Source organism: Sycon ciliatum, chromosome 13 (genome assembly GCF_964019385.1).
Source record: "Sycon ciliatum chromosome 13, ocSycCili1.1, whole genome shotgun sequence".
NCBI lineage: Eukaryota > Metazoa > Porifera > Calcarea > Leucosolenida > Sycettidae > Sycon > Sycon ciliatum.
Genome location: NC_088655.1, coordinates 23,410,789 through 23,431,304, shown reverse-complemented (window position 1 = coordinate 23,431,304; position 20,516 = coordinate 23,410,789). Strand labels below are relative to the sequence as shown.

Below are 20,516 nucleotides of genomic sequence, written 5' to 3'. Positions count from 1 at the left end.
CAACCTACATGAACACATGTGCATGCAGAACTGCTGTGCCAGGTGCTTACCGAACCACTCTAACAGCTGCAGATCATGGAGCATCAAGTACTTTGAAGCGAGCGTAACGTCTGGCAGTGGAAAGCCGTCTCGAACGTTGGACCCGCAAGCAACGATATTGAACTGTTTTTTCCCGTGTGGCCTGCTACAGGCTCCACTGGCAAGTATTACCATATTCGGAGATATTTTGGGTTGAAAAGGGTGATAGCTGACAACCAGAGGTTCTCGATTCTTGGGTATCAAAGTTTACAAATCTGTGCTGAAATTATGCAAACTGGGATGTAATATATACCTGCGAAGGGGTTGCATAGCCGGATCTCCTGACTCAACTATATGGCGGCCATACGTGCTCACCGCAACAGATTGGATATCTGAAGTTGCTAACAATGCCTGCACGGTGGCTGCAGCTGATTTGCACCTGCCATTTCAAGCATGCCACGTATTAACCACCTGGCAGGAAGCACATGTAAATGTATTCTCGTAAAACACCTGCAAACCGTCCACAGCGTGTGAATTCGTTTAGAGGCGCACAGGTGTTCACCAGATACACAAAGCACTGATTCACAGGTTAGCTCCAGTGGCAAAGACTGGATAAGGACTGATGTAGCTCACGACACCAGCATTCATCTACTCAGTTCAAGCATTCAAATCATTGATGCTTTATGCTAGCATGCCTAAAGTGGTACTGGTAGCGAGGGAGCTACAACCATTTTGCTTCATGTTCCAGGGTCCTGTGCTGTCTCCATAAATTCTATGCCTCTCTGATGTAGAGCGAAGGGCCAACATGGTCCTCAAGACGACCGCTAACACACGGTAAACCATGCAATCATCGTATGCAGCTCCTAATGGTGGGGGCGAGGGGATAAGTCTCACCACCGCACAGGCACAAATGCCGAAAACACCCATTACTTGGATCCATGTACCCCTTGTCCCTGGCTACAACTTCTCACTTGACTGTGGGTAGCAGTACGACTTGCAAAACCGCTCCCAGGCAGGATTTAAACCAGGTACCTCTCGTGTCTCGATCATGGTACTTGGCCAACCGACTGTGCCTGCCTGGTGATAGTTTGTGGTTGTTTTGTAAAAAAAATGGGTTCACGTCTATCACACCATACCTGTATCTCTGTCTTATGAATGCTATGCACAATGCCTTCTTGGACGCTCATGGTTACATCGCACACAGAATGAAGGACGTTAACACCTAGACCAGGTGCTCACCCATACAAGTAGAGGGAGGAGGTATTAACCACAAGAGAGATTGTACATAATCAGGGCCACCCGGAATTAATTCGTTGTTTGGGGTCACCCGACTGACCGTAATTTTTCACGCGACTGCAAATTCGGCGAGAGGTGCTCGTTAGACTCGTTTGCCAGCGAGGCCAAGATCTGGTCCTGAGGGGCAATGACTGCGCTCGATCATCTACGGTCAGATCGGATCAACTGGCTTGACGGAAAAAAAGCTTGAAGATACGATATGCAAAATCTACATACAGTACACCGGAGGATGTTGCCTGATGATTGCGAGAGCATGAAACTTGAAGTAGCAGCAAACAAGCCTTGATTGTCCTTGTTGTTCTCTTCTACAGTGCTGGCAACTGAAATCCGACCCCTCAGCGGTGCGTTCACATTCTAGCGGTCTCTATTATTTTCGTAGTTTTACAATACCGTGTTGGGTCTTTGCGATGTGAGCGCACCGCTCAGGGGTCGAATTTCAGTTGCCGGCACTGTACATACAGTACATGTATGCATCCATGGCAGAAACAAAAAAATATAAAATAAAATAAAAAAAACCCAACCGACCCTGGTACGGATGAGTGAAGTTACCCGAAACAACGAATTTATTCTGGGTGGCCTAGAGAAAATGGAGAGAAAGTCAGAACAGATAGATAGATAGATAGATAGATAGATAGATAGATAGATAGATAGATAGATAGACAGATAGATAGACAGTTGTCCAATGTCCCTAGGCTGCTTACAGTGCTCAATGTCCAATGGACAGAGCCAGTAATACAAATATTACACAGCAATGAATCAAACAAGTCTCTTTCCGCTTTTACTCCGAGTTTCGTGTGAAAACACTTCATCAGACAGGATAGATACATAGATAGATAGATGGAGGGAGAGAGAGAAAGAAAGAAAGAGAGACAGACAGACAGACAGACAGACAGACAGACAAACAAACAGAGAGAGAGAGAGAGACACACACAGAGAGAGAAACAGAGGAAGAAACATAGATCCCATATCTTCCTAAGGCGGGAAAGACACAGTGACTACTTACTGTACACAGTGAGGTTGAATTGTATTGTGGCAGTTCCGACGCCATTATCTACAGTAGCTATGTACAAGCCATCATCACTGGGTTGGGAATTAGCGACCACCAGTGTTCTCCGATTGTTGAGGAAAAAGTGCGAACTTGAATTTGTAAGTATCTGTTTGTCCGGGTGCTGCCAGGTAATATTCTGTGCAGGTGGGTCTGGGTTGACTGGACTAGCGATCACCATAGATAAAATTGATCTGCCAAATTGATGCTCTTCCACATAGACAAGCGGGCCATTTGATATTGTTACTGGTACTGCAAACCGAATGAGACAGAACAAAAGATGGCATTCACTGCAGTCTATTTGGATTTCGGCAGCCACATTGCAAGAGAATAAATGGACTGAAACTTTTGTTGCAAGCGCAATAAGGGGCTGGTGCCGGTAGCATACCACGGTTTGTTGGACCATTTCCTTAAAAGAAAAAGTACATGTAGCTTCTCATGTCATTCCTACCTGAGCAAACTACTCCACAGCGGTGATTGGTTACAAAATGAAAGTGAGATGCTGGGGTGGGGTGAGGAGTGGGCAAGGTGTATGCAGGGTCGCAGCTAGCCCTCATGTTCAGGTTTTGTTCAGATCACGTTTCAGCCAATCATTCAAAATAATAAGGAATTCATAAAGCAGATGCTGAGTCTGGCAAAAGAAGTAACAAGAAGCAATGTTAGGACATCCATATGCTGGACTACGTGTACCATTTCATACACAAAACTATTTTTTCTTGAATTTTGCTTCATCCGAAAGGCAAAAGAAGATTATTTCCTAAGTTGACTGCATGATTAACCCTTTAAGAGCCACAGGAAAATTTCAAAATTCTGCATTTTTTCGTGTTCCTTGGATCATAGCTTCAGTTCTACTCACTCAATCCTCACAATCTAGGGCTTCCTGGAACGGTCTCCGCGAGAGGAAGAGAATGAGGTCGATCATGATAGCCAGCACACCGTCTATCCAGCGCTAGATCGCAGCGACAGTACGAAAAATGCCCCAAATGCGCCCAATTGCGTCCCGCACCAGATATTTCATTTTACTCGATCGTGGAGTTCCAATTTTTTCGCTGTGTACTCTTGACAATATCAACAGTGAAACCCATGCAAATTCGAGTAAACCAGCGTGACGAAAAGTCTCAAAATTCTCAATACTAAAGTCGCACTGCGCGCTTTTGAAATTGCCGCGATCGCGGCTCAACTTACGAGTGATTTATCTCGGGAATCGTTGCTCGCAGCGCTTCGCGGATTGTTTCTCCCGACAGGTGAGAGTGTTCTCTTCGCCCTGGATATTTCGATCACTGGATTTGAGCGAGATTGGACTGAGTTACGACCTTTGAAGTTTTGCATTTGAATGCGTCGTTTACGACGCATTCAAGTATGGGGCGGCTCTTAAAGGGTTAACAGCCATCTGTCCAATGCTAAACTGTTTATGATCTGTGGCCGTAATCTTCGACTGGAGTTGAACATTATATCCACCAACCATTGTTTTCCGCGTACACACCATTCACGAATGCGATAGTTTTACCCTGTTCTTGATTCGATTCCGTGCGCCCTCAGTGCTTTTGCGTAGGGCTGAAGGCAATATACCGAATATTGGAATATTTGACCGTTAAGCGTTAAAGAACAAACATTGGTGAAGTGATGAATATTCGAACTGCAAAAAGATCTACTATTCGGTGCTACATGTCGTTTAACTATACCTTCAAGTAAATAATACGAGGTGGTCTACACAGTGTGAGTATGAACATACAGGTAGATCAGGCCCCGCACAGGACTTCCGATCTTTCATCGCGTTCACATCCTTGGTGACAACATGTGCTAACCTATACCGGAGAGCAATGCAACCAGGAGATACAGCATGCAGCAATTTATGTCAAGACTCACATATGTGGAGTATGTACACTCCACACCTCAATGAAAGCGTGGTTTGACTGACCACAAGAAGCGAACCCCTTGGACTTGCCACAGTGCAATGCAGAGGTGCCGTGCTGTTGCGAAACGTTACACAACACCCAGTAAAAAGTAACGTTTGCTTCAAAAGAACATTTGTTCATTCGTTCGTTAGCATCAAGAATATTTGATTTCTGAGAAAGTGTGTTCGTTTCAGCCCTACTTTTGTGCCCTTAACATCTTGCTGATCGCATCCTCTCCTTCCAAGGAGAACATTGTTCGCATGTACCTTTGTCAACGTACGTCGTAATACCTGCTATGTGTTCAGAACTGGCGTGTTAGCGGCAGCATCATCATCAAAACCGGTTCTAATGAGACATACCTAGCACATTGATGGAAGTTGTTACCGTGCTTGTTCGCCGATCCACCGTCACAATATTGTTGTTAGAAGCTTCACACGTCAAAGTACCGTGATCTCGCCCGTAATTTGCACTGTTTATCGTCAGGACACCTGCAATAGGAATACACATGGGCACGACCATAATTTATTAATGCGCGCAGGCTCCACTGCAGCCACTTCATTACCTGGAAAACCTTAAACATACCATCTTCAACCCAAGTGGTCTCTTTGCTGCAAATTACAATAAGTATCTCAATTAAATTTTCGGCCAGGAGCCATCAGCCACCGACACGTTTGTTCACTTGCAAAGAATAATCGTGAGCACAAAGGCCGGCCAAGTTCAAAACTCAGTTGCACGCGTATGTCCAAGTTTATCGTATGCGAGTAAATACCGTTGGAAACGATAAGATAAATGTGAGTTTGCACATGGTGTGGCTTGTCTATAAGAAAAAAACAGGTTTGTCAACAGACAACCGCTCTATCCAGGTGCTACATAGTACATATTGCAGTCAATGCACTGAGTTACTGGAAAAGAAAACGGGCCCGCAAATATGGTGCAGTATGAATGAATGCGTGGTAAGGAGACACATTTTCTTTCTCTGACTCAGGGCGTTTTCAATTGTCTTGCAATAATTTCGATCGCCATGTCGCAACTTTTTTATCTTCATAATATTCACACGTGTTATTCAAGAAAGATGCAGATGTCATGCCCTATCGTGAGCATGGCTGTGCTTCCACCATATCTGTATGCAGCGCTGGCTGCACAGGCTAGTGTCCCCACACCTGTTGGCCAAAGCCCCGGGTCACCATGACTTGTGCGTAGTCGCATACGTCATCTGGGTTTCTCTGCATCACCGTACCCTGCCTTCTCCGGTTCCTTTGCGGGTTCTGGATTTTCTATGGATTTCAGTTTGCAGTTGTCTCCCAATACTGAGTTCTGTTGTTGCTTTTTGTATTTTCAGAAATCATTTCATTTCCAAGCACCAGTCCCCTTGTAATATTCACGTTTGCTACATCATTAGATTCGCTGTGGTGCATTGTAAGTGCTGTGTGCGGAGTACTTGCTAATGAGAGTTACTGCGAGTGCGTCTCTACACGATATGATGATGAGCAACAAGAGCAACATGCATCTCTCCTAACCTCGTACCCTCCCCTCTCTTAACTTCTCTTGTGTCCCGAACGGGAAGGGAGACAAAAACGGCAGACGATCAAATACGACGGAGACAAGACTGCAACCGGGCGAATACAACGGGGACAAGACAAGAAAGAGTGCATACGGAGGGGACAGAAGACGGTGCAGCCGCATGTAGAAAGCATGTACAAAGCATTCAAATACAGCAGAGCAGCGTGTACCACGAGTCAGCAGCATGTACGACAAAGAGACACAAACGCAGCAGCAGGTACGAGAAGGAGACATGAACGCAGCCGCATGTGCGACAAAGAGCTACACGCGTAGCCGCATGTACAACGAAGAGCTACAAGCGCAGCCACATATACAACACAAGTACTCACCGCCTGGCATGATGGCATAGTCTGTATTTGCCGATATAACTGCATCATTTTTGTCTTTCCAGGTATAGGTTATCGTAGCATCACCAGTCGCCGTGCACATTACCGTGAGCGGCTTACCCTGCACAACGGTATACGTACTATCGATTGTAGCGCTTGGTGGATCTATGCAATTTTATAAAGGAAAAACAGCAGCAACAGCAACCACCACCAGAGCAGCAGCAGCAGCAGCAGCAGCAGCAGCAGCAGCAGCAGCAGCAGCAGCAGCAGCAGCAGCAGCAGCAGCAGCAGCAGCAGCAGCAGCAGCAGCAGCAGCAGCAGCAGGCAGGGCAGCACCAAAGGTCACAGCAACAGCAGTAGTTGTAGAGGTGGCAGCCGCACAAACAGTGACAGCAAGCTAACATGCTAGGGTAGGTTGCAGCATGGCTTGGCTACTGTCGCATTGGATGATACACGAAGTGATTTTATCAAACAAATTTGAAGCACAGAGCCAAGCCAAGTTTTTGATATCAGCAATAGAGCGTATGTTTTCTTCTCTCTCTAAATTTTGGACGATCTGTAATAAGAGTGGCACTGCGCATATGGTGGGTAATTTTGTAGTACCCGTATTTTGGCATACATAATTTTCATAATAGGATCCATACAATTATGGCAACGCGGTCCACACCTCCAACTAAATACCACCTGCCGCTGAAGACCGGTTTTTGGACCCAGGGGGTGGTCGTTAGCTACAGGTTTTACTTTCCATGGGTGTCATCTGCATAACGCATAAAATTAAGATATGCCTACAGTCCATTTCAAAACTATAGACGCGTAGGGTTTTTGAAATATTTCAAATTTGGCTGGAGCTTTTTGAGAATAGTTTTCGGAATATTGTTCAGGTCCGCTCCACAATTACTCTCATATAGTTTCTAAACGATTGGATAACAGACGCCCAATTTGGAAAATGTTATGCACAAAGTGATCACAGATTTTATGTGGTATAGATGCTGGCATAACGGTTTTTGCCTAGGTACGCGTCTATAGTTTTGAAATGGACTGTAGACTGCATACAGCCTATAAATAATCAGTGTTGCCTGGAATAAGCTACCAGAAGAAATCCGCTGTCTGACATCCGCTAGCCGATTTACTGTTGCTGTGTGCAGACACTATCTGCACCACAAGTATTCAGTGCAAGGTATACAGAGTTTTTGCAAGTAGCTTCTGCTGTTCCTGTTCGTATTATTTTATATTCTTCAGCGTGTCATGTCGATTCCTCCCTCTCTCAAAACAGCCACCTTCACTTCCATTCCCCCAGGAGACTCCCTTTGATAGGCGTCCATTTGCGTCTGATGAATCCTTGAAAATAAATAATATCAATAATAGAATATCAATATAATGAATGTCACCCCTTCCTTTTTTCACCTCCCATGTAATAACCGACACCATCCGCACCATGTCTCCTTAACTAACCTGTCACTTGAAATGTCACACTAATGTCGCGCTTTTGCCACCTCTGCGCGCTATGCCACCTGCTTTTTCGTGCTTTACTCCCTTTGCGCGCCCTGTTTTAGCTACCTGCCTGGGTATAAATTTGGACCCAGATGATGTACAGGTTATCAGTTGTCTGAGGATTGCCTTAGCTTTGCTATGTGCATGAAACGCAACGTCACAACACAATGACCTAGCCGGCTGTCTCTGTTCTCTTCTGCATTTGTGTTGATGCTCCATCCTTGTGGTGTTGAGCACTCTAGGCAATCTGGGAACTCTCGATATTGTGAGTATCAATAGAAGTATAACAGATACTGCATGGACCAGATCCAATCATTCCAAATCTGAAAATGTACATATTTTGCATCTGAACCGCATAGCAAAATACCATTCAAACCTTGTACCTCCAGGTATTTTTCGTCAAAACAATTCGTCTTTTTTTTCTCTTCTTAGGACACAATGTTCAGCTACATTGCACGGGTTAATGTATTGTTGCTGTTCTGCAATGATTTCAATAAGGAGTTATGGACTCCCGCTGCGATGTGCACACATGGATGAGAAGCGAAGCCCCACGTCCTTGAGTCCAGGCAGGGAGCAGTGCTTCGTTCTGAAGCAGGGCAAACGGAGCATGGACGCACATGTTCACGTCTTCCACACTTGACAGCGTTGTTGATGATAATCTCTGCTGCGAACGTGAGAGAGAACGACAGGCAATGGAGATCTTGATCGAGTCAATCGTTTGGAAGAAAATGCCGTCAATCATATTTTTGAACTCGTGCGTTTAACTCTACTTTGAAGACAAAGCGGACTTCTTGAATGTCATCGCCAATCGAGGAGCGGACCAGAGATTGATCTCTGTAGCTACTCTCCGCTGAGAAGGAGAGAAGAAGGTATTTCGAACTGCAGGTAAAGGAACTCTCTCGCTTCAATAATAATGCCATAGTCACAGCATTGTTATCTGCCCGTCAAATGATGTGTAGGCACAATAACACACCCAGCGGGCACACTTTTTTCCTTTTTGAAGATCGACCCAAAAGGTGGCTTAAGGATGTCATAACAGGTCCCGCATACTTTGCACGGGCCTGGAGAGAGAGGGAGTGAGTGAGAAAGAGAGAGATAGGTACAGTCATTGCAAGCGAAATCCGACACTTGGCATAAGGGACTACACCATACAGTGTGAAACCCTGCAGCCCTGCATACGTAGTACATGTGTTGCATACAACTTTTATCTGTCTCAAGACAGGACTCGTACTCATCACAGTCAAGGTTCAAAGGTGCTGGCAAAAATAAATGGAGACTGGTGAGATAGCTCAAGCTGGAGGGGGGGGGGGGGGGACATCCACTACATATACCAATACCAAGAGTACATAAGTCCGACCAAAAAAATGACGTACATCACGGATTACGCGGTCCCACAACCCCATCCCAGTTGCGCACTCTGGGGGGTTATGTACTCTTGCCAATACTCCTTATGTGTACCATGTCTGTGATCTGTGTGTATCAACTCTGGGACCTTTCGACCTGTTCGGGGTGCGTACGGCTAAGGGTACAAATTAGGTACAGCTGATTACATCATTGATGTCCATTTGTGGCGCTGTCCCCTATGGCATGTGTCGGATTTCGATTGCCACGACTGTAGATAGCTAAGGGCCGGGCTCCACTGCGGCTCCGCGGCTCGTCTTTTGCGGCTTGAAACGTCATCATTGCCATAGTGACCGCGGCTTGAACTGGAGCAGCAAGGCCGCGCCTCACCGCGAGCTTTCGCTACGATTCTTGATCAAAAACTGCGAGCCGCGGTCGCAGCTCTACCTGTTTCCCGTACTTTGCATTGTTTTGTTTGCAAACATTTTAAATTCAAATTTTAATTCTTTGCGCAGGCCAGAACATGAGGATTATTTTAATTTCGCCCAGGCGCGGCAGGCAGGTAAAACGTCATCAAAAATTGTGGAGCACGACCGCGGTACCGCAAGTGTCAGTGGAACTGTGCTGCTCCGCTGCATGCAGCCAAGTGCCGCGGAGCAGCGGAGCCGCTGTGGAACCCGGCCCTAAGGGCATTTTCGATTGGTAGGATCGGGATCCCGACCCACCGGATCCAATGGACTCGCGCCCTATCGAATAGTCGAATCCGGATCCGGATCCTTTGGATTTGGATCCGGTCAACCCACCTCGGGGAGCAGGGTTGACCGGATCCAATGGATCCAAATGTGATATTTGTGCGTATATGGCGGGTAAAAATCATTTTTGTACACATTGTGGTACGCACAAGTGGATCGAGATAGAGCTTGTTGACTCTTTGTACGACGCACGCGATGAGTATGACTTTCACCCTTTAGGGTAACTTGTGAGCGCCATTTTATTACTTCGTCAACATGGCAACAATCAAGGTCCAAAATAAAGTCTTCAGTTGACTCTGAAGGATCCGACGGATCTGAGATCTGGATCCCTATCCTTACCAATCAAACATGCCCTAAATTGATAGATAGATAGATAGATAGATAGAGAGAGAGAGAGAGAGAGAGAGAGAGAGAGAGAGAGAGAGAGAGAGAGAGAGAGAGACTGGCGCATGCGCCGGTGCCTTTCTAGGGGGGGGGGGGGGTTCCGGGGGCCCTCCTTGGGAATATTTTCAAAAAATGAAGCAAAAAGAGAGAGAGAGAGAGAGAGAGAGAGAGAGAGAGAGAGAGAGAGAGAGAGAGAGAGAGAGAGAGAGAGAGAGAGAGAGAGAATTCAGACTGTTTTTTCTTGGAAGATGGACGACCGACTCACCTTGCACCATGAAGATGGATGTTGAAATGGAGGAAGTTCTCTGCGTCGCGTCAACAATACCCATGTTTGTTACATCGCAGCCATACGTTGCACCATCACCTTTTACCAAGTTCGTGATGGTGAGTATGCTAGTAGTAGTACTTGAAGATATAGTAATACGTGTATCTCCGGTTATTTCCGCAGCTTCTTTATACCACCGGAACACGTACGGCATGTCACCCGTTGCGGAACAAGTGAAGGTTGCTTTTTCACCTATAACCTGAGTTGATGCGTTAGCCATGATAGTTGCCACTGGAGGGGCTGCAGACGAGAAAAAAAACATCAAATAGTAACTTGAATGGAGTAAGTTTGTGGCCAGGTCCTCAGCATCCCCTCTTTTTACTGTCACGGCAAACAAGTGAGGCAGCGTATATACATCGATGTTCAAAATGTCGTATTTTCATTGTCTTTTCTTCGATACGATGGTGTGTCTTTGGCCATGGGCTGAGATTGCCAACTGAGGTACCCGCACAGTGGGCGATAGCAGAATATTAGATGAGAGCGGCAAATGGTGAGGAAGGCCCTGAATAACGCTCCAGTATACCATGTCACCGGACTTGAAGTCAAGGGGAAATGGACAGCCGGAGACCATGCGGGACCTTCACCGGCTGCTGGAGACAACTCGGGACAGGCCAGCATGGAGGCAGCTCCATCTGCAAAAAACATTGCGACATCGAGGACCCGAATGCGCTCAGACTGCGCTAAGAATTCAAATGCTAATATACCACAAAATTGCACTTCAACGACTACTTTGTGTCTCACATCAACTAGCAGTAAATGCGGCATATATGTTCACTGTGGTTTGTTCTCCAAAAGCGTATAGTGTGGGTCGTGTCTCGACACGGCTGACCAGGACCCTAAAGTGCTTCAATAATTGTTTCGATTGCCAAGAACGATGGCTCATTAGAAAGCTTAGAGAACAAGCCATTTCCGACTTTTTTCTTTGTTGCTGTCATGCCATCAACCCGCACTAGTTGAGGCCAAAGAAACTTGCTTGTTGTCCCACCTGCTGGTACTGCTCGTTCTGCTAAGCGCCCAACACGTGCTGGAGCCATTAAGTGGAACAAATTAACAACAGAAGCAAAGTGTTGATACAGGATTCAGATTTAAAATTCCAATCCTTGCAGTGCGCATTATCAGCTACGTAGGGCTTAAATAGCACACTGGATTGATATCTATTCGTTAAAAACCAACCTTCACTTTCTTGCAAATAGGCATTTCGGAGAAAAGAGTTTTATCAACGCGATAAATAAAACAATCGATGTGATCCTATGATCCTCTTGTGATTGATTCATGGTATTATGTCAGCATTAATTCTTCTATTTATCGCTTCACTTAGGGGTCGTCCACAATTATCGAACTTTTTTCACGAAACGAAATAATTTCGTTATGGGGTGGGAGGGGGTTGACCAATTTCGTTTCAGAAAAGTTCGATACATGTACATGGCCATAGGAGCAGTTACACACTTGCGGGTTTTGTTGTATATGCATGTGTATGTCAACAATTTTTACGTTCTGAGGGGGAGGGAGGGAGGGGTTGGGTCTAAACTAAAATAATTCGTTTGGTGAAAAAAGTTCGATATTTGCGGACGGCCCCTTACTTTCTTTCATTTTCTTATCTCTGCTTTTCCACACCCTACTTTAAATTTTATTCTCAGTGGATCCATTGTTATCAGGCTGATGCTTGTTTTTGATTCCCAATATCAAGAGTACATAACCCCCAAAAGTGTGCAACTGTCAGCACAACCTCTATACAGTGCTGCGATGGCAGAACTTCAGATCATGTGACATGGTTCAAAAGGGTACGCTGGCAAACAGTGCAAAGTCACCACAAGAGAGTTGTACCTAAAGATCTATCATGCTCAGGGGGCAACTAATGTGTACAGGTTCGGCATGGGATGTGAAGTTCTGCCGCCGCAGATCCCATGGCTGGATTTGCACACTCTTGGGCGTGATGTACTCTTGCCAATATACATAAAGTGTAAAATCGCAATTAGTAAGATATACTATGCGGCCATTCTACCCAACGTGTCGTTTGATTATAGCGTGATGAAGAATCACTGGGCGCCAAAGAGTGAAACATGAATACGGGTGTGCTTTTTTACATATTGCCTGCGTGGCGTAAACAGTGAGCAGATGCACCAAACTGGGACTTCCCCCTGTGATTCATGGTTGCATGGCGCATGAGAAATTGCCCAGTATCAGGAGAAATACGACAATTTATCACAGCGTTTTCCACATAGGAATACTATTTGGTACAAAAGGCAGTTTAATAAATCAGCCATCCAGTTTTTGTTGTAAATCAACTATCGGGCAACCTCTGGCGTAGGAGATGGATTGCCTTGATCCTCATCATTGCAGACCAATGGAAACTGTTTGAACTCCATCCCAAGTCGGCTGAAAATCGACAGAAGTGCACAACAGGAGGGAGGGTGGCTACAACTACACCTGGAGTCCCAGTCTGTCCATACCACAGGGAATATGAAACAGACACGACATTCAACACCACGCACTTCATCTTGTACACGAATTAGAGGTAGTCCATCATTGTTCTGCTGCACCTCTTTGAGCTCTGTGGGAAACTGGCAGCATGCGCATCAGTGAGCCATGATTCCAGCATCGAACACGGAGAGTTCGTAGCTCATCAATCGATGTTCAGCTCTTGTCCCATCAAAAGGGTTTAGGGCTTTTGGTGTTCAGCACGGAGTCCAGGGTGGGAGACTGGAAAAATTCAGATGTCACTAGCGGTAGCACTCTTGCGCCCCGACTCGAGTTGATCAAGGGCATTTCAGTTCGTCTACCTCTGTTGCCGTCGCGTCACTAGTTTCTCATCGTTGAGTGTTTCGCTTTAGCGGAGCTGTACTAAAATCAGAAAGGCCCTACGAGGATTTCCAGATGTCAGAATGTACTTTTACCAGTTGCGGAGCGCCTAAATCAAGTTGAAATTCTCGTTGTTAACCCTTTATGTACAGAAAAATGTACGCAGACTGAATTTTATATCGACTCAACTCAAATTCCATAATTCTCCGCGTCATAACTTTGGCCTCCTTTTGACGATTTTTTCAATCTTGGGCTTCCTGGAAAGCTCGTCGCAAGAGGAACACACATGCCACCACTAAGGTCAAAACGCCAGCACTATAACCCAGCGTAATAGTTGCAATGCCCATATTCCGACAGAAGTCGTCTTGTACCAGCCATGTCGCTCTCCTTGCTCGTAACAACTTCAACATTTTTTCACAAACTGCCACAAGCCTTTTCGCCATTTTGAACGTGTTTCCAAATCACTGCATGCCCAGAATGGAGGATGGGGAAATCCATCATTCAAATCTGGGCACGCGGCTATTGAGCGCCTACGGGACGACGATTCGACTTTCGAGACTTTCTGCTTCTGTTGTTTCTCGGTGATTTGATAGCACTTTGATAGCACTTTGAAGATAGTTTCCTCCAATCTCTGAAAAGAAGTTTATATTGTGGTGGTATATATGAGGTTTATACTGGGAATATATGGGGTTTATACACCCAATGTCGTCACGGGTTTGAGAACCGTGAAAGAACTGCCTCTGCGCTCCTCGCCACGCCACACAACAAAGGACCAGTACTAATTGTTAGAGAGCTTTTTCTTCTACTTTGCTTCAGTAGGCGACTGGAGAACTCATAATGAAGAACTAACTCTGGCAACGAACGACGGACGACTGACACTGAGACAAGACAACAGAATATTATATTATAGTGAAGGCGTACAACGGCGACAAGACGAGCAAGTGTATACACAACGGGGACAGAAGACGGTGCAGCCGCATGTACGCAGGGGTCAAAAACAGCGCAGCAGCATGTACCACGACTCAGCATCATGTACAACAAAGAGACACAAAAGCAGCCACATGTACAACAAAGAGCTACACGGGCAACCACATGTACAACGAAGATAAACAAGCGCAGCCACATGTACAACACCCAATATAAACCACCTGCATGATTGGGCAGTTGACTGGAATTTTGTATGAAAGGTCAGCATAAGCTCAAAATATATTCTGAGGAAGACGTAACTGATCACCAAAGGCATGTGTTCCCATTTTTAAGTGATTACTTACAGCACCACCAAAGCTGCTAACACAGAACTGGGTACACATCTAAACGAATTGCCCTATGTGGCATTTGATTTACTTACTTTGGTGAGTTACAGTAACTTGTCCCGACCTGCTATTGAGGAGAGTGTAATTACCAGCGGATACAACATTAGGATTGGTGACCGTGCATGTATAGGTGCCATCATTCGTGTTGCCGATGGTAAACACATATGTGTTTGCCGATCCTGTGACTGAGACTGAATTCCGTTGCCAGGCATAGGTAAATGCCGCATCAGTGGCGTCTGTATTGCAAGTCAATGTAACACTACTGCCGTCAACAAATGTTCCCAAGGAATTAGCAGTCGGACTAGTCGCAGTCACCATAACTTGAAGGGGAGGTACTGAGGGAAATAAGACAACGGACAGCGAGCAGAGAACAAGATAAATGAATTGAAGACGGATAAATGAATTGAAGAAGGATAAATCAATTAAAGAAAGAAAGGTTTAAATAACCTAGTACGTAATTGACATGACAGACAAATCCACATGTACAGGACCTGTTGCTATGGTATGTCACCTGTAAATGAGATTGTGGACAACTGTGTCTAAAAGGTACAAGCAAGCTGAGGGGCCTAAGGCACGATAATTGTGGCGTGCAGATGAACAAATTGAGACCTGGTTTTTGATTGAAACAGGACTCGATTCTATGCACAGCTCTTTTCACTCTGCTACTGTCTCCGTATTGTGCAGTGTTTCCGACATGCCTTGCCTTGTTTTGCAATGGTTGCATTGCCGAAAAATAGAAGATGGCAAAAAGTGCGTTCTCAATCATGCGGAAAAGAAGTTTCTCATTTCCAGAGATGCTCAAGTCGGCGGACAAGAATGTGATGTGGAGTAAAAAGGATATCGTCATTTTCTTTGCGCTTATTTGAAGTGCGGGTCCACTCTTTGGCAATGCCTGGGCTCTGCATCCACTAGGTGGTTGTACACCCTGTGAAAGCACCAAGAAAAATTAGGAGACAGACACATCATTCTTTGCTGTTGTTTTGTCCAAACTACACGTGGAGAGAAACTAATCTCGAGTCGAGAAAATCTACACACGCAAATTTCTAGTTTCTTCGTAAAAAAAATTGAACTACCCATGGCAACTGGAGGGTAAACCATCCAAAAATGACAACGTGCCTGTTGTCGAGTGTAGGTGTGTGAGCCCACACTGTCCTGTTTCGCGTGGATCGCTCGCCGTAAAACGTTCAAGTGCGTCTGTCGTGTGAATCGCCTAGATTAGGAGTAAGACTTTTGCCAGCCACAGCGTGCAGTTGCAAGGGCTGTGCGGATGGCGAAGGAGAAATGGATATCAGAGGTAGTGCGTGATGCTGAACAGGCTAAGAAAGATGTGTGCAGTCGCTGGAAGCTCGGGTGGAGACTGATGACTTTTGCGAAATACCGTAAAAATCCGTACATAAGTACCTGCCCGAAATAGATAATTGTAACATGGAAAAAAGTGTGGGCACAAGTTATGCGATCGAGATCACCAACTAAACCAGATTTCGAATAGTCAGACGTGCAGAATCTAGCACAAAACCGACAAGGAGTACTGAGGCATACCACGTTCCTCTTTTTTCCATGTTACAAAATGTTTCCATGGCTCACCATCTGAGTTCTTATTGGACACCCGAAATAAATACCCCTTCATTCTTTTTGTCTGAAATCAAGTCGAGCCCGATAAACGTACTTCCCGAAATAATTACTAGTACCGGTACGGTTTGCACAAGCAATGCTTAGCATGTAAATCTACATGAAATATGAATTCTCTACTGTAAACAAGTCAGGTTTGAAAGCTGTTGTAGCTCGTGCCCGAAGCTGGTACGGGCGTGACCACTAAAGTCGAAAGTAAGTACGTACAGCCAACTTTGCGAATAACGACACTCGGTGGGGCATCAGAAAAGTGTCCTTATTCGCGAAGTGTCCTTATACCCGAAGTCCCATTTGAATGTATGCGAGCCCATATTTTGTATAGTATGACATGCATATCAAAATGAAGCCCTTTTCATGCTCTATGTCAATGTGTACTTTATTGTCATGTTGCAATTGAAAGGAACTATAAAGTCAACATGTAAGGGAAATGAATTTAAGTAATTATGCCTTTTGGGGCCATCTACTGGGACATGTACGGCTGCGCGTGTAGATCTTTGTTGTACATGCTGCTGCGCTTGTGTCTCTTTGTCGTACATGCTGCTGCGTTTGTGTCTCTTTGTCGTACATGCTGCTGCGCTTGTGTCTCTTTGTCGTACCTGCTGCTGCGCTTGTGTCTCTTTGTCGTACATGCTGCTGCGCTTGTGTCTCTTTGTCGTACCATGCTGCTGCGCTTGTGTCTCTGCGTCGTACATGCTGCTGACCCGTGGTGTATGCTGCTGCGCTGCTTTATTGTATTGCTGACACGTGCACCTTTTCGTGCTGATATCGAGTACACCACTTTTGTGTATGATGTTTACTGTACAATCATGCATGTCTGCCTTTATCCATCGCCATGGGTTCTGGTAGTTCTGCATGGCAGGTACTTGAAATAGCTGTCACAAGCCCAGAAAGTCGTTACACGAGCAGTCAATTTTGACCTCGGGGCACTTAAGGAGGCTCCGAACAGTTGCGCAGCGCAGTGTAAAAAGGGCACCTCCGAAATCTGTTTTTTGCCGCGAGATTCGAAAAATGTTGTGTTCCATGCGGAAACAAGCTGTTGTTCAGAAAGAAGTTTTTTGATTTCTCTGTGCTCGCAGTTGTTCCAGGATATAGTTCTACTCGTTGCAGTGTTTCTGTAGCCGTGGCTGTTTCTACGCTGGAAAGAATCACTGGCCATGGCTAATGCTAAACAAAGGCAGTTCCTACGCTGCTTGATTTTTTGTGAAAGCTTTGTTGAAGCGGTACGATGTGGCCACGAAGAACAAAATAATAAAAATAATAAATTACTGACGAAGAAGGGTGAGAAAAGCAGGCTGAAGTCAGTGAAGACATCGATGTCGAACGTAGTGATACTAGTACTGGCACTGGAATTTAGCATGGACTACCTGTGGAGCGTGAAGTGGCTGCCCACTCGCTGGTAAGTGGACCCACTTGCAGCTCCAGTCGCACGAGTGCCGTTTGAAACTGTTTCTCTGGATCCTAGAGTATCCTGAGCTCAGTGGACGACGCATCTCAGAGCTGCTGAACTTACTTGGGCTACTGTCCCTGTAGGAATGAGGTTCGTGTCAACCACTGTACTGCACTGATGGTGTAAGGAAAACGCTGGCCAGAAGCTTGTGTTCTGAACCAGGGACGAACTTCTAAATCCTGCTTTTGTAAAAATGGGGATGCCACAACTAAGATGTGCACACTCAGGTGTGTATTGGGTAAATGCCTGTGGTTGATTATTTTGAATCCTTTTCTATGCGCAAGTACATGCGTTTGTGTGTGTGTGTGTACGCGCGCATGTGTGTGTGTGTACGCGCGCATGTGTGTGTGTGTACGCACGCATGTGTGTGTGTACTCGCGCGCGCGCGCGCGCACGAGTGTGTGTGTGTACGCGCGCACATGCGCGTGTGTGTGTGCAAGCTGTTGAAAGGTGTAATCCGAGCACAAGTTGCTATGTCTAACGTAGTTTGTTCGCTATCCTCGCTTCAGCGTTGGCCAGGTGTACGAGTGTGTGTGTACGCACGTGTGTGTGTGTGTGCGCGTGTGCTCGTGCCCGCATGTGTGGGTTCGCACGCAATGTTGATCTGGGTTATGCACATGTCCCCACGAGTGCACTGTGTGCATGTGCATGCAAATGTCTGTGTACATGTATGTGTGTATGCACGTGCATGTGTGCGCGCGTGTGCAAAGCTAGGTGTGGAAGGGGGGGGGGGGGGCTCACGGTGCTGGTTCTGTATGCCTCTCTGATGTCCGCAAGGACAGTGTGGTAATGGCTTTACAGTACAGGAGTTGCATGTGAATGCGCATTTGTGAACCGTATTTGAGACACAAAAAGAATTGCCGAGAGAGCATGACAGTACATTACATGTATATCGTATATGTGCACGCCAGCGTGTGTAGATGCATATTGCCCTTCATGCGATGTTTTTCTGGAGTCTGCTGCTATCAACGCAAGTGACAACCAGCAAATGCACGCCCAGTGCAGTGGCTGGTCTTCAGGCTTTTATTTACACTAAGTCCTACTATGGACTAGTAGTGTTACAATGATGCGTGCATGAGAGTGCGTGCATGTGGGTGGGTGTTTATGTGCGTGCGCACGCGTGTGAGTGTTTAGTGTGCCTTATTTTGAATGCCTGCTTTCACATTATTCATGTGCCAGTTTCATGGTCGAGGTTGTTATGAAACCTCGCTGCCTTACATGTACATGTACACTACTCGTATATCAATGTGCTAGGACTGAAGGCTACAAGACATACATGTACATGTAATTATACATGTACCTTTCAAAGCACAGAATGTCTGGTATGTCCAAAGGAGGTTGCAGCATGAAAATAACTTCTTCTAAAATAATATTACCATACTACCATGTCATTGGTAGTGATATTTAGTCAAGAAGGCAAGAATGGTCAGATTTTCTAAAAATGCTATTTTCAGAATTGGCCTAAAAATACCATATTTTGATACCTATATTGTTTGGTAGGGGCCTAAAGTGCCTGGTGACACCATCAAAACTGTCCATTATCGGTTTCCTTGGGGCTCAAGGATCACAGAAAGCCACAAAAATCAATATGTCCATGGACAAAATGTTGCAGGCTGAACCATTTCACAATTCAGCACCCGATGGAAATTTCGGTACCCGTAATTTCGAAAAAGTGGCTCGCCAAGGGCAAAACCAAGACGCAGTCTATCTTGTGTAGCCAAGATACCTCCAAATGTGGTTCTTAAACATATGATGAAGAAAATGCTTAGTATCCTCCTTCCAGGAGGCTTCTTTGGGTCAAAAACCAACTTTTTTTACCATTTTTTACCGAAAATCAAGAAATTGTACACTCACTAAATACACCAGAATACCTCTTATATGCCTGGTGACCCTACCTAAAAACTATACCAAATTGAAGAAGAGACATCACTCCACCATTCTATGCATAAAAAACAGGGTGTCCATGGACCTTTTATTTTTACTTCTTTAGGTGGGAGCCTCCTTAACATCATGTCGCTATTCGCGAAATGTCGTTACTCAGATAGTCGTTATATCCGAAGTCAAACTTATCCAGTTAGATGGGACTTTGCTCTGGGCATGAAAATTCTTTCGTTGTTCACGAATTGCCGATATATCCACAGTCTTTATTAGCGACGTTGATTGTACCTATTTACAGACTTTTATGGTGTTTTGACTCTCTTGGTAGCAAATGTTGGCCTAGAGTGTTTCTCTTGCGACGAGCTTTCCATGAAGCCCAATATTGCAGAAATTGTCTAAAGGAGACGAGGGCTTGGACGCAGGGAATTGTGATACAGCACACTATCCAGTTGGCAAGGGAACCTGGCACCTACAGCTGGCTTACATGTCGTCCTCTATCTCGTCGTGGATTTGTGCTGTCCAAAAGCGAGTTCCGTGATGGTTTGGCATTGCGCTATGGCTAGCGGTCGGCTCGTTTACCCTCAACCTGTGTCTGTGGAGCCAGTTTCAGAAGCAGCCTATGCCCGGACGCTCAACTGCCCAGCGGTTTTAGATATTTCAGCAAAGCGAAAAGGATTTAAACACGGCAACATTTTCAATTGAGTTCGCACAAGTGCTCTTACGTGGATTCAATGAGTATACCGCATAATCGGTAGCAGTACCACAATAGTATTCTTCGGTCCGTGTTCCATATCCGTTGCATTTTCCTCCGCACGTAGTAGGTGTTACCATCCCAGCGAAGCCCATGGTGCTGCCACAATAGCAGTTTGTCTATAATGCAAGAACACAAGCAAACGTGATTACAGCAAATTAGTCTCGAAATGCCTAAACCTGAAGAAGAGCGAGATGTAGAGTTACGAGGGAGGGGGGGGGGGCACAGACAGACACACAGAGACCCACTGACAGGCAAACAAAGAG

General features: G+C 45.6%; 1 protein-coding gene across 2 annotated transcripts in view; it reads right to left on the bottom strand.

Moving 5' to 3' along the window:
• The window catches only part of LOC135829398 (mucin-3B-like), a gene marked incomplete at its 5' end in the record, with an annotated part of 156,468 nt that overhangs the window by 90,077 nt on the left and 45,875 nt on the right, over positions 1-20,516 (bottom strand). For both annotated transcript variants that reach the window (XM_065341805.1, XM_065341806.1), the window contains 6 exon segments: positions 2,318-2,611; positions 4,614-4,742; positions 6,144-6,305; positions 10,374-10,673; positions 14,581-14,880; positions 20,222-20,369. In XM_065341805.1, the coding sequence (XP_065197877.1) occupies positions 2,318-2,611; positions 4,614-4,742; positions 6,144-6,305; positions 10,374-10,673; positions 14,581-14,880; positions 20,222-20,369 (1,333 nt within the window).